Raw genomic sequence first — 14131 nt, forward strand, 5'->3', positions numbered from 1 at the left:
CCGAAAACTTATCTTCACTATGCATGTGGGCATTTTTTTTTTTAATTGTACAACGTTTTTAGAACCCCCAAGTATCTTTTACTCAGACAATTAGGCCAAGAGGTCTCGCTTATGTTGTAGGAACCCTAGCCCCTCTGGGGTATAGGTAGAGTTTCATCCTTTGCTCCAAAGTGGGCCAAGAATCTATTAATCTAAATCATAGAAAACACTTAATGAAATTCCATTGTAGCCAGACACTTTTAATCCCAGCATTTGGGAGGCAGAGGTAAACAGATCTCTGTGAGTTCGAGGCCAGCCTGGTCTACAGAGTGAGATCTAGGACAGGCACCAAAACTACACAGAGAAACCCTCGTCTGTGGGGTGGGGTGGGGCAGGGGTGGGGGCAGACACTAGGGACCCTGCAAGTGCTAATGGAGGAGGCTCCTAGTGAGCTGGGAGATCTATGGCCCAGGCGGTTTTGAGTTTTCTGTTGTCAGAGTGCCAGTATGGACTCACCCTGGGCGTCCCCTCATGAAATGCTAGTCTGGGCTACTTTGCAGCAGTTCACAGAGTTGCGTCACTTAGCCTAACTCCACTGTATTGCACTTAACATGAAATTGTTAATTTCACATCTCTTATATCCTGTTCTGCTTAGCTATCTCAAACCATAACACGCCCTGGCCGGTAGAAAATGATGGTGAAGAACCTGGCCTGGAGAGGAGGGATTATCAAAAGCACATCTTTGCTGGGCAGTGGTGGCACACGCCTTTAATCCAAGCACTGGGGAGGCAGAGGCAAGTGGATCTCTGAGTTGGAGACCAGCCTGGACTACAAAGCGAGTTCCCGGACAGCCAGGGCTACACAGAGAAGCTCTGTCTTGAAAAACAGAAAACAAAACCAAAAGCAAAACACCCAATCCCCAGAAAGGTGCATCTTCGAGTCAGCACCTGAAAAGCAATTTTAATTTTAGATGTGCTAAGGCAAGTGACCTAAGATGCTCTTGGGCCACTCTGTCAGTGTGGCCTTCCTGAGCACCCTCCAGAGGTGAGTAATGAAGGATGAAAGCAGTGTTCAGGGGACTCTTCTTTGTTTCTACTGCTTTATTTTGGGGAGCCTGGTGCTTTCCTGGATATGCTGCATGCACCATCAGCAGGGAAGGGAGACCCTTCTCTTGAAAATTGGAAGAGACTCTTTGCTTCAGTCTTCACAGCTGAAAGTTCATCTCTCCACTCAGGGCCGCAGGGAGCAGAGACTCTGGGCACAGGCCTCTCCCCACTAAGGTCCTGGTCAGTTAAGGGTGCCCCCTGTCCTGCAACAGCCACACTGCTCAGCTGTAGGCTGGGGACGGCACCTGTAATTATAGAATTCGAGAACACTGGCTCCAGGAAGTTAAGCCTGTGATGCCCTCTGGCAACAAGAACAGATCCATCAGACTCAAAAGCACATGCAAACCACATTTTTAAAAATAAGAATTCGAAGGAATCCAAGTTCTTAAAAAAGGGGGTTGGGGTTGAGGGGTGGCTGGAGAGACTTTGGCTCAGCAGTCAAGAGCAACGGTTGCTCTTCCAGAGGACCTGGGTTTAACTCCCAGCATCCACAGGGCGGCTCACAACTGTCTGTAACTCCAGTTCCAGGGGATCCGACACCCACGGCAAAACACCAAAGCACATAAAAGAAAAGGAAAAGAAACTCTTTTTCGAAACTGAGCACACGCTAGTTCTGCGCCCGCCTGAGGTGGGGATTACAGGTACAAGATGAGGTCACGCCAAGCTTCTGGCTTGCTGCAGGGCCCTCTCTCTCCACCCCTGGCTGCTCACTGGGATGCACCAGCCACTGGCCAATGACTCCAGGACCACAAAAACGATATGCATCTGCGGTGTCTGCCATGATGTTAACTCCACAGCATTCTATGCAGCTTTTTAAAATGCTAACACTGCTGCTTTCAGGAAACCACAGAAATATTTTATTCTAATAGTCTGTTAACATTCCAAACACCAACTGGAGGTAGCCCAGACTTTTTGTCCAAAATTCACTAAAATGAAACAACTTTGACATCAGTAGTTTTGGAAATAAGCTTGATTTTATTTAGTTTTTTTTTTTTAAATAAAGCAAATGTGTCTAATTCTTACAGACTAAGTATGCGCCCTAGAGGGTTGAGTTTCAGGGTGACTACTTGGCAAAAAGTAGGGACCAGAGAGCCCTGGCAGGTAAGGAGCCAAAGCTGAGCTGAGGTTTAGGGTCCTGTCTGCTCTGTGAGCCCGGGGTCAGCAGAGTTCGTAATTAGCCAAGATTTAAGGGATTTCCATCTTGAGGCAGACAAACTGACTGTTTTCACCTGAAAGGAATCACGCTTTCCCTTCGCTCTTCCGCTTTCCCTTCGCTCTTCCGTAAACGAGGCTGGGGTCCTCGTTTAAACCCCAGGCTAGTTAACAGAGACACGGGCGAGTCACTGAACAGAAGGAACCCCCACCACATTAAATCATACCAGCAACAAAACAATACCAGTTTTTAAAACCACAAACGGCAGAGGGAGTTCTTAAAGTTAACCATCTCCAAGCCAGGACGGACAGACCCACAGCCACTGAACTTGTGCTTCCTCTCTTCGCTCTCGCCCTTGTTATCCGTGAAAGCAATGGAGTGCCGTGGCAGCAGGAAACCAGCCAAGAGGGCCAGCGAGTGTGAACTCTGGGTCTATACACTGTCAATACTGCCCTCAAGTCTGACTCCTCCCGTCCTGTACACAGATGGATTTATTTCCCCTGCTACCCTGCCCTTCTCCCACAGTCAAAAGGTCAGGAAATTACTTTACCAGTTTTACCTACAAAATCTTTTACAGGCCAGTCCTTCTTAAGATCTGTTCCAAACAAAAGGTGATAATTTAGCCCACAGGAAGGAAGGAGTGCCAGGGCCCACAAGCCACAGGCAGGCTTTTATGAGCCTCACTTTATATTCTAGACAGACCCACCCCACAGGGTGTCCCTTCAGGTGGCAAGAGTTAGCACTTCATTTAGTTCCTTTTCACCCAGGGTCCGGCCACCTCCTTCACTTGGGAGGGGAGATACGCAGCAAACGGAACTTGTTCAAGGTATCTGCTTTCAGAGGTCGGGGTGCAATCTCTACACCCCAGAGGTAATCAGGCCTCCAGTCACGTGATGAAGACATTAAGCAAGTGAATTACACACCTCTTAGGCTAGAAAGACCAGGAGCAGCTGAATAAGACCCCTCATTCAGACGGAAAAGGGATTGTTCAAGGTTACTGACCGGGGACAGATGAAGGATGGTTACCCATCACTCCCCACACGGTTTACAAACAAGGGCTCTGTGCTGTGGTACAAACAAGGGCTCTGTGCTGTGGTACAAACAAGGGCTCTGTGCTGTGGGAAAAGGCCCCCCATTGGTGCTGTTGGGATCTTAAGGTTTCCTAGCTTAGGTAACAACTGTGAAGGAATTTAGAGAAAAGAGAATTACCCACAGCACAGCTCCAGCCAGGACAGAGCGACAGCTGGAGGGTGGGGCGGGACCATCTTGGCTGTTTCTCCTGAACAGAGGTCATTCCATTTGGGATTTATTAGTATAACTAGACCTATCTTGTAACACACCCCCTTCTCACAAGTGGGTGTGACACTCCAAGTCTACTACTGAGCCACAGCCTCTTCACAGGCAAGACGAGGGCTTCTGAGGTCTCTTTTCAACTTTTGGATTTTTAAAAAATTGGCTTTCTAGTCCTTTAGAGTTGCCAAGGGCTTTAGCAAACACATGCTACTGAAACATCCCGCAGAAGCAGAAAAACTTCTGGTAGTAAAACGCGACAGAATACCTTTCATAGGAAAGGACCAGAAGCCACCAAGACCCATGACCACAACAAAGGCGCAGCCCCGTCACTTCAACATTAGTTACTACGCAATCATAAAATTCCCAGAGCAAGGCATGTTTACTGAAGTCTTTTGAAAAAGGAAGAAAATAGGCCTGGAAATGTAGCTCAGTGGCAGGATGCCCACCGAGGACGCACAAGGCTGGAGTTCGATCCCCAGTTTGCTCGATACACACACACACACACACACACACACACACACACACACACACACAACATGAAAACTATTTTAAAAATAAATTTAACAAGCTACGTGTGTTGACACAGGCCTATAACTGTAGCATAGTGGGAGGTGGAGAGAGGTTTTTGTTTGTTTGTTTTAAAAGGCAGGGTCTCACTGTATCTTCTGCGTTGACCTGAACTCCATATACAGACCAGGCTAACCTTGAACTTGCAGAGACCCACCTGTCTCTAACTCCCAGGTGCCGGCACTACAGGCATGTGCCTCCACACCTGGCACACGTAAGAGGTTCCCTGAAGTCAACATAATAAAAGCCATCATCGCCCGCTACACTTTAGTATCAAAAGAAAGACTACAAAGGTGTTGAACGTGATGCTTGCTGGCCTCCAACTAAGACTATCCAACGGTTATACCAGGATTGACTGGCAAAATCCTGTTTTACCAACTACCTGTACATGCCCTAAGGTTTTTAATGCCTGGAATAAACAAGCAACAGTCCTTGTATTTACTAATACCCAGTGTTGCATGTAAAAATCACCTGCTTTTATAAATAATAGAAAGAATTTTATAAAGAATATTTAAACAAACAAACAAAAAGAATATCCAATGGTGTGTTCCCGACAGCAAAGCTGAGCTCACACCACCCTCGGTCTCACTCTTTCCTTTTTTAAGATTAAAATTTTCATTTTAATGAATTAGTGTGTGTGTGTGTGTGTGTGTGTGTATGTGGTGTTTGTGTGTGTGTGTGTGTGTGTGTGGTGTTTATGTGTGTGTGTGTGTGTGTGTGTGTGTGTGTGTGTGTGTGTGTGTGTGTGTGTGTGTGTGTCAGGACAGCCTGTAGTCAGTTCTTCCCTTTCTACCATGTGGGCTTCCAGGAATCGAACTCAGGTCACTAGGCCTGGCAGCGACGTCTTTACTTATCAGCCATCTCTCTGGCCTTCAGCCTGGTCCTCTAGGACAGTCACAATTCCTAAGGCACCATAAATAAGCCACCATGCATCCAGCAGTTCCCTCCAGTGAGTAAGTCTGTAAGGAAGTTCTGTAAACTAAAAACCCGGCGCACGATGGGACATCTCCTTGTGTGTTTGCACACAACCAACCTTAACATTTATTAAATGGCCATTCCACCTCAAAGCACTATTCAAACACATTTTCACTGCAGTATTCATAATAAGCCAAGAGGTGGTAATAATCTAAACGCCTGTTCATCCCATCCAGAGATAAATGGTTAAATAACGTAGCAGTACATACAATGGATTATTATTCAACCTTAATAAAGAAGGAAATCAACATGGGATGAACTTTGAGAGAGCTAAACAAAATAAGTCACCCCCCCACACACACACACATACACACACAAAAAGACAAACGACCATACTATTCTTCCTATTTATATTGTTGTCCAAATGCATCAGTCAAAGCCATGGAAACTAGAAAGCAGAATGGTGGTTGCCATGGACTGGGCTGGGGCAGAGGGGGTAAGGGAGAGTCAATTACCATGTGTGGTGTTTGCGTTTTGCAAGGTGAAAATGTTCTAGAGATCCAGCATGTATATAATCACTGTTACTGTGCTATACACTAAAAAGTAGCTACAGTGATAAGCTCTAAGTTTTGGGGTTAAAAAGCATTTATTTGTGTGTATGGGGGGCGGTGTTCATAGGCCACGCCGCCTATGTGGTCGCAGGACAGGCCCCCATGGGTGGGTTCTCTTCCCACTACTGAGTGGGTCCTCAGGCTCGGCGGCCCAGCGCCTTTGCTTGCTGAACCATCTCACTGGCCCTGCATCCTGGGTTTTGCCACAGTGACAAGAGGTACCTTGAGAGGTAAGAGATCCACTTGAATTGGGTTCAGAAAGTCTGGGTTGAGCTGAGGAACATGCCCCAAAGTCTTCAAAGAGTGAACCTCACCACTGTGACAAAGGAAACAATTGTAGCACACTCACAGGACCTGATGCCAAGGCCAAGGCCAAGGTTGCCTTTGCTCTGCTCCTCCATGCGCAAGCAGGCCACACACACACACACGAACTTGTTAAGTAGTGACTTTAACTGACAGAAAAATGGCTTTTCTTTTAAAATCACTTCAGAGATCAGAACTGTTAAGCAGAACCGTATGCCCCCACTGTGAGCACTAATGAATTCCTCTAAGCTCTTAAACAACATTCTTAAAAAAAAAAAAAGATTTACTTATTTTTTTATTTTATGACTATGTGAGTGTCTGCATGTATGTATGCCACACGTGTGCCCAATGTACACGGAGGGTGTCAGATCCCTTGGAACTGGAGTTCCAGGAGGTTGAGATGTTGTGGAATATTAGTTGAAGATGTGTTACATTTGTTTATGCTGTGGAACATTTGTTTAATGATGCAAAGATGTGTTGCATTCTTTTATTTATTATTATTATTATTTTGTTTTGTTTTGTTTTTCAAGACAGGGTTTCTCTGTGTAGTTTTGGTGCCTCTCCTAGAACTCATTCTGTAGCCCAGGCTGGCCTCAAACTCACAGAGATCCACCTGTCTCTGCCTCCCGAGTGCCGGGATTAAAGGCCTGCGACACCACGGCCCGGCTTCTTTTATGTTTTTTTGTTTAACTCTGTGAAGCTGTGTTACTTTGCCTGCCTAAAACACCTGATGATCTAATAAAGAGCTGAACAGCCAATAGCAAGGTGGGAGAAAGGCTAGGCAGGGCTGCAGGCACAGAGAATAAACAGGAGGAGAAATCTGGAAAGAGAAGCTCAAGGGACAAGAAAAGGAGAAGAAGAGGACGTCAGGGTCAGCCACCCAGCTACACAGCCAGCTATGGAGAAAGAAGTACAGAAAGGTATATAGAATAGAGAAAGATAAAAGCCCAGAGATAAGAGATGAGTGGGATAATTTAAGAAAAGCTGGCTAGAAATAAGCCAAGCTAAGGCTGGGAATTCATAAGAAAGAATAAGACTCCGTGTGATTTATTTGGGAGCTGAGTAGCGGGGTCCCCTAAAGAACCAAAGAGTAATAAAAGCAACCAACTACATTGTGAGTTGCCATGTGAGTGCTGGGAACTGAACCCAGGTCCTCTGCAAGAGCAGCCAGTGCTCTAAACCACTGAGCCATCTCCCCAGCCTTGACAATAGTGTTCATAACAAACATTTACCATGTCTATAATGCAATCAACAGGAGCCCCCCCCCCCCCGACATCTTTATGATTAGACCCTTATTTCTTCTGATCTCAGTTTAAAGACCACTAAACACAATTGTAAGAATTTTCTAACGATTTCATTTCTTCTCTATGGGAGTTAGCTGTGTTTTTTAATATTACTCAAGGCAGGGGAAAAAAAGGGACTGGCTTGATTTCTCTTTGGAACAAGTTCCTGCCAGATTCTGCACACTGCAGCTCTTTGGCGATGTGATGAGAACACATGCCCACCCACAGACACTAACTTTGCTCATCACCCTCCCCAAGCAGCCCGTGACACATGCTGTTTGTGCTCATCTAATGGAATTCAAGAGGCCTAGTCAAGCAGCAGGGCCCACGGGGCCAGAGCAATGGCAGGCGACCGAGGGAGTGTTGAGAAGGATAGAGGGGATGAGAAGGAGGGATGGATGGATAGATAGAGGGAGGCAGAAAGAGAGAATTTCCATTTTTTACATCTGCATAAGTTAACACCGCAAACGACGCAGTATCTCTTGGGCTGAATCTGAAGACAGCATCTCACGGAAATTCTTCCACAGAGTCCCAGCACCACGCTCAGAGGGTGTAGCAAGGAAGGCTCCTCTTGCAATCCAAGCCAAAAGCTCTTCCAGAGAGAGCTGAGGTACCAGCCTCCGTCTGAAGGATTGGCTTCATGTGTCCATACCCACCCCAAGACAGTCTGGGTGGCCAATGCAACCAACCGCCAGCAAACTTCTGATTGAGAGAATGCCCAGGAAAAGCCATTGTCCACAGTGGCATGTACCCCACTTAGAAACTCTTCAGAGTGGAGCTTGGGTCTTAAGAAACCTACACTATGCTTGTCTATGGCCTGAGTTGCACAGAAAACCGTTTTTAAAACAATGGCTCGGATTTGCCTCCAAGTGTGTGTGCAGGACACATGCTCCAGATGTAGGACGAGTGTGAGGACACAACACAGACAACGCACAGGTGAACCTCCGGTCGGAGCCAGGCGTGTTCTCGGCACACACTCATACATGGGAACAGCAGGGGCAGACTGCAGACACAGGACTCTCCAAAGCACGTGAGTATTTTTAAATGTTGGCAGCCAGTCTACAGTGATTTTAAATTAGCTTGTTTTTATGAAATAGTTACTGAATTCATATAGCTTTAAGTGTGAATATAACTTTAATAGATCCTAAAAAGGAGTGGAGTCTTCCAACCAGTAAAGACTGGGAAGCTATCTGTCCCACTAAAATGCCTTGGACACTGTGATCTCGTAGAATAAATGCTCTCCCTGGCTGCCACCTCCCAAGAAACAGCAAGGGGAAAAACATCTTTTGTCCACTTATGTCACTGGACTTGGCTTAGAAAACATGGCCCCCAAACCACCATCAAGTGGATTTTGGAATGGAGCTGAGGATAGGACAGAGCTGAGCCTGGGGGTCAGTGCTTACACATGTGGCCGCCCAGCACATGCCTCTCAACACGGGCAGCAAGCGCAATCACATCCACTGACTACTTCTAAGCCGCACGATAAGAAGTACCAGCTGTGGCTTTGTATTCTTCTCAGAACTCTAAAGGCCATGCTCGCCCTGGGCTGACGGCTCACAGCACTCAACAGCAATGGAACCTCTGGGAGCTACAGCCACAGTCGTGTGCAGAACCGGACGGCACCTGGGCTAGTCCCAATGAGACAAAGAATGGGGAAACAGGGTATTTTCATAGAAAACACCAATAAATCAAGAGATTTAAAAGAAGTGCTTGGGGCTCAGAGTCCTTTTCCTCAGACCTTGAGTGTGTGTGTGTGTGTGTGTGTGTGTGTGAGACCTAACTGAACCTTACATTTCCATGAACTTAGAGAAGATAAGCTACTCCTCTGCAAGACAGAAAAACAGTATTATTAATTATAATTATTCTTTGAGACACAGTCTCATTGTGTAGCCTTGGCCAGCCTGGAACTTGCTATGCAGACCAGGCTGACCTTGAACTCATAGAGATCCATCTGCTCTGCCTCTTTTTTAAAGAAAGAGTCTTATACTGTGGCCCAGGCTAGGCTGGAATTTACAACAGTCCTCCTCCTATTCAGCCTCCTGAATGCTGAAATTACAGGCAAGAGCCACCATACTTGAACTTGTGACAAAGTGAACCCCAAACTGAGGCTTTCACTCAAACTCTAGAGGACCTCATTTACTCTACGGCTACCAGAAATATGAACTCTGGTCAAGTTAACATGTTTAGAGCAGCTTCCCTAACTTTGAAACAAAATCTTCACGAGAAGGAGAAGGGCTCTCATTTTGAATCTGAGACATTTTCAATATCCCCAAATGCTACTATTAACTGTGGACTATATATACATACACGCACATATGCACACAAAAATAAGCACTACAGATGTGGGCAGGGAAATTCTTAGCCAGACCCCACATACTCCAAACACTGTTCTTCCTCATTATCGCCCCTGACCATAATTAGTAAGTTACAACCTAACAGGTGGTTTTCATTTATAGAATGTAAAATTAATGAAATTTAACGGCAGTCTGTCTTGAAAAACAAGCTGGCCATTCTTGAAAGGAAAGAAAGAGAGAGAAAGGAAAAACACACACTTTAATCTACAAAGAGAACATACCAAGCAAACTCCTTCCAAAATATAAGAATTGCTGAATGTGCTGAAACCAATAAATGAAATATATTTACCAAAAGTTTAAAATTTATATACCAACAAAACAAAACAAACAAAAAACAAAAAAAGCACAAGACAACATTATAGGTTCTACAATAAAGCAAATAGGAACAAAGCCTGCCTCGTTCTCCAGCCTGGTAACTGCAGATCTGTTTGATACTCTCCAAGTGACAGCAGAATTTACACCACAAAGGGACCTATGCCACCAATACCATCCTAGGCAAATCTGTGGGCAGCAGTATTATAGGTCCTGACCCAACCAGTGTGGACAGACCGACCAGCAAGGCAGACATAACACAGACACAAACTAACTACAGCAACTGTGCCTAATAAGTAGGACTTAAAAAGTGTCCTTTAAAAATACGAGGAGACACTGAAAAGTCTGTCAACACACACAGGAATGTTTAATATACTCAAATAAACGAGGCATGTGCCTTCACGAGCCGGGCATTGTTTAAATTTAGTGAGTGAAGAAAGAGAGAAGGTCGGACAGGCAGCCACAGCCTCTCAATTATGTGGAATGATCCTTCAGGTCATGTGTAAGCTATAATTAAATGTTGCTACCAAATCCCCACTCCCTTTTCCTCTACGTTAGAAAAGTTAATGCACGGACTCAGTATGAGCAAATTGTGATCTGAAAAAAATAAACATATCCACTCAGGAAGGGGATAAAGTTTTTTTTGCATGAAGCCACACACTGGGTGGTGGGGAGGGACAAGAAGACCGATAACAAAAGCTATCCATAATTAAACTCCGGATAATACCCTTCAGCTGCCCCCTCTGCTTATTCATTGTTTCAACATCCTAAGCTACCCACCTAGAAGGCTTGCTGTCCCTGCAAGGCGTTTCCAAGCAGCATCTTTAAAACTTATTAATATAAAATGATGGGTGAAAGCCATTTTTATCTGAATCTCTAAGGAGATTCAGGGAGGGCGACAAGTGAATAGAATCTCTGTCCACCAGAAGATCAGTGGTTACCTATCCTCGCATGGGGGTGAGCACATGCACACACACACTCATGCTCACTCACTCTCTCTCTCTCACACACACACACACACAAGCATTCTCACGCTCACTGGTTCTTGAGAATAATTTTTCTCCCTTAAGAACGTGCTACAAGCAAACACCGGAAAGGTAAAACACGGAGAGGGGAGCAAGGAGAAACAAGACCTGAAGCAAACCGTCAGCACGTACCTGCCCGGAGATGCCATTTCCTCTACATGGTGGAGTCCGAGTGCGGGCTATTAGCATCATCACTACACTAGAGCTTCCGATAAAAATGGAACCTCTCCGGCTGACCTGAGAACCAGCTGGCTGCCTGAGAAGTAGTTTCCCCCATCCATGATTCAGTCTCCTTGACAAATATACTGCATTGTGACGGATGAGTCATCCGAGGGCTAGAGTCCGCATTTTATAGACCTGTTGTGTCACTGATCACATTCAACATCCTGCTTCTGAAAAGTGGGAATGGGGAGCCCGGAGCTGACAGATGCCTTTTCCAATTAAAACACTGTTTTAAAAAAATTCCTGTAAGTTACGACGATCGATCATTGACAAAAGTCGGAAATGCCCACAAAGCCAAGCTCATCCATGGCTCACTCGCTGAGATGTCTGCCTGTAGACCCACAAGTGTGAGCTCATCACCGCCCTACCAAACCAAGTAACTGCTCCGGTCAAGAATGAGGAAGGAACCGTCTCTGAAGCTAGTGGCTGAACCAGGATGGGTTGGGACTCTGTTGATGTCTGCATTGTTTTTGTGACCAGCTCTCACTGTTCAGTCCAGGCTGGCCTCAAACTCACGATTCTCCTGCCTCCTCCCTAATGCTCATATTACAGGTGTACGTGACCATACCCAGCTTGATTCTGGCACTATAATGTTACCAATTACAAGAATTATCAAAACCTATACATAATAATTTTGGAGGTAGACACAACAACACACTGCTGTGATTCTTCAGCCCTTGGGAGGCTGATGCAGGAGAACCAAGAGCCTGAGGTCTGGGTTATACAGTAAGATCTTTTCTCAAAAATAAGTAAATAAACAATTATTTTGTTAGCGGGGAACGTGCCTCCATTGGTAGGGTGCTTACACAGGATGCACCAGCCCTAGGCTCAGTTCCCCACACTGCACATTTCTCAGCACTAGGAAGGCAGAGGCAGAAGGACCAGGAGTTCAAGGTCAACCTCAGCTGCACAGAGCTGGAGGTCAGCTTGGGCTATCTGAGACCTTGTCTCAAAAATTAAACAGACTGACTAACTGTGTTAGTAGCTGGGCGGCGGTGGCACACTCCTTTAACCCCAGCACCCGAGAGACAGAGGAAGGCAGATCTCTATGAGTTTGAGGCCAGCCTGGTCTACAGAGTGAGTTCCAGGACAGACAAAGCTACACAGAGAAACCCTGTCTCAACAACAACAAAAACAAAACAAGAAAGTATGTTACTGAAGTATGTTAGGGGTAACATGAAATGATATACGATAGGCATTTCAGTCGCCCACCCCCATACAAGTGGTAGAAAGGCAGGGGGTAAAGAAACACCGGGAAACCTGGATAAATTGCTACATCTGGTATCTTTCTCTCATTGAGTTATCTTCAAAAGTTCTCATGGAATGTTTATACACATGTTTTTCCAGTCCCGAGGACGGAATCTGAACCAGAACGAGGCACTGTTACTAAGGCATGAAGCTTCCATGTGAATGGGGGGAGGAGGAGACATCTGCCACCCGACACCCTGTGGGTGTGGGAGCTGAGGCTGAGTAAGTCTTCCAGCTGGTATGAACCACATATCCTCAGGCCACTGTGAAGGCTCCATCAAGCCCTTGAATGAATACCTGGTACAGCCTCTTCCCAAGGCCGGCTGGGGAGAGCTTCCTTGTGCTCTCAAGCCCTGTTCATGAGCTCCGTGCTCATGAACACTGTGGAGGAGAGGCGCCCATCCCCAGCTTCCTCCTACAGCTTTGGCAATGTTCCCTGAGTGCTTATGTAAGTCACATCCTTAGTCCTTATACCAACAAAGTCCTATGGAAGGTGGCAGTGTTGGGTCAACTTGCTTCATGCTCACACGGGATGACTTAAGTCGTCTGGAGACAGGGCTTTGATGTCTAGCTGAGAAAAGATTTGGTTTAGCACGCTAACAGAAACCACTGATGAAACTTGACGTCACTTCCCAAACCCTCCCTGCTGGTGTCCGTGAAAGCAGGACAAGCCACTTCGGGAAAACAGGTCTCACGAACCTCTGCAGTGTCTCTTCTACGTCCTGAAACTGACAGTCACCTCAGCCGACAACAACTCGTCATGAAGGACGTTGTCGAACGCACTGCCCACTGGCTACAGGTGGCAGGGACAGCCCCATGCCACATCCACTCTCACTAATCCAGAATGACTAGGACGGAGTGTGGGACCAAACGGAGAACAGCAAGCTCCAGGACTTAGCGAAAACACTCCGTCACAATCCCCGACCTTCTATACACTGGCCCTAAGGCCGTCACGCGGAGGTGGATGGATACCTCTCTAGCATACAGTTTCTATTAGTATTTCGAAGAAATAAACCTACAGCTTACCAGAGAGTCCTGTCAGGGCTGAGAATGCAGCTGAGCTGGAAGAGTGCTTGCCCAGCATACACGAGCCCTGGGTTCAATCCCCAGCAACATGTCAAGTAAGTACAGTAACACACCTTTAACCTCAGCACCCAAGAAGTGGAGGCGGGAAAATCAGAAGTTCAAGACCACCTTCAGCTATACAGTGAGTCTGAGGCTAGCCTGGGCTACATGACACACTAGTCAACAAAAAAAACCTTGTAAGTCAGATTTCACTAATTAAAAATACAAAACAGGGGGAGGAACACTGCTCGGTTGAGGATCTTAGATCAACACACAGAACCCTTCAGCAACACACCCCACACCTGTTACAATCCCGATTCACTTGAAGCAGGAACTTTGAGAGACAGCTGGCAGTGACAGGTATGGGGCACTCACACTATTTTCACTTCTCTTAGGTGTACACACAGCCTATGCACTTGGCATGGCACACATGTGGTGGGCAAGAGGGTTCACTGTGGAACTGGTCTCGCCTGCCTCTCTAAGGGCTCCAAGGTCAAACTCGGGCGGCCAGGTTTGCGCTGTGAGCAGTTCTAACTCTCTATGGCTCATGGGACACTTTAAAAATGATTTTGACTCGGTGTTCTTCCGAGTAGTTTAACTTCTTTAAAAGCATTTTTTAAACGTGTGTATTGCCTGTGTGTACGTATGTGCACTGGGTCCACACCTATGACCGCAGAGGTTAGAAAGGGGTGTCG

At 46.2% G+C, this 14131-nt stretch overlaps 1 protein-coding gene across 2 annotated transcripts in view; it reads right to left on the reverse strand.

The window, feature by feature from the left end:
* Spred2 (sprouty related EVH1 domain containing 2) overlaps positions 1-14131 on the reverse strand; it is a 108307-nt gene that overhangs the window by 36174 nt on the left and 58002 nt on the right. The window contains exon 1 of one of the 2 annotated variants that reach the window (XM_052734760.1): positions 11034-11351. The exons of the other annotated variant lie outside the window; for it this stretch is intronic. Within the exon in view, the coding sequence (XP_052590720.1) occupies positions 11034-11050 (17 nt within the window). The 5' untranslated portion in view covers positions 11051-11351. Of the gene's footprint in view, positions 1-11033; positions 11352-14131 lie in introns of those variants that run through there. 2 annotated transcript variants of the gene reach the window in all.

Source organism: Peromyscus californicus, unplaced genomic scaffold, assembly GCF_007827085.1.
Source record: "Peromyscus californicus insignis strain IS unplaced genomic scaffold, ASM782708v3 Scaffold_13__1_contigs__length_99412109, whole genome shotgun sequence".
Classification (NCBI taxonomy): domain Eukaryota; kingdom Metazoa; phylum Chordata; class Mammalia; order Rodentia; family Cricetidae; genus Peromyscus; species Peromyscus californicus.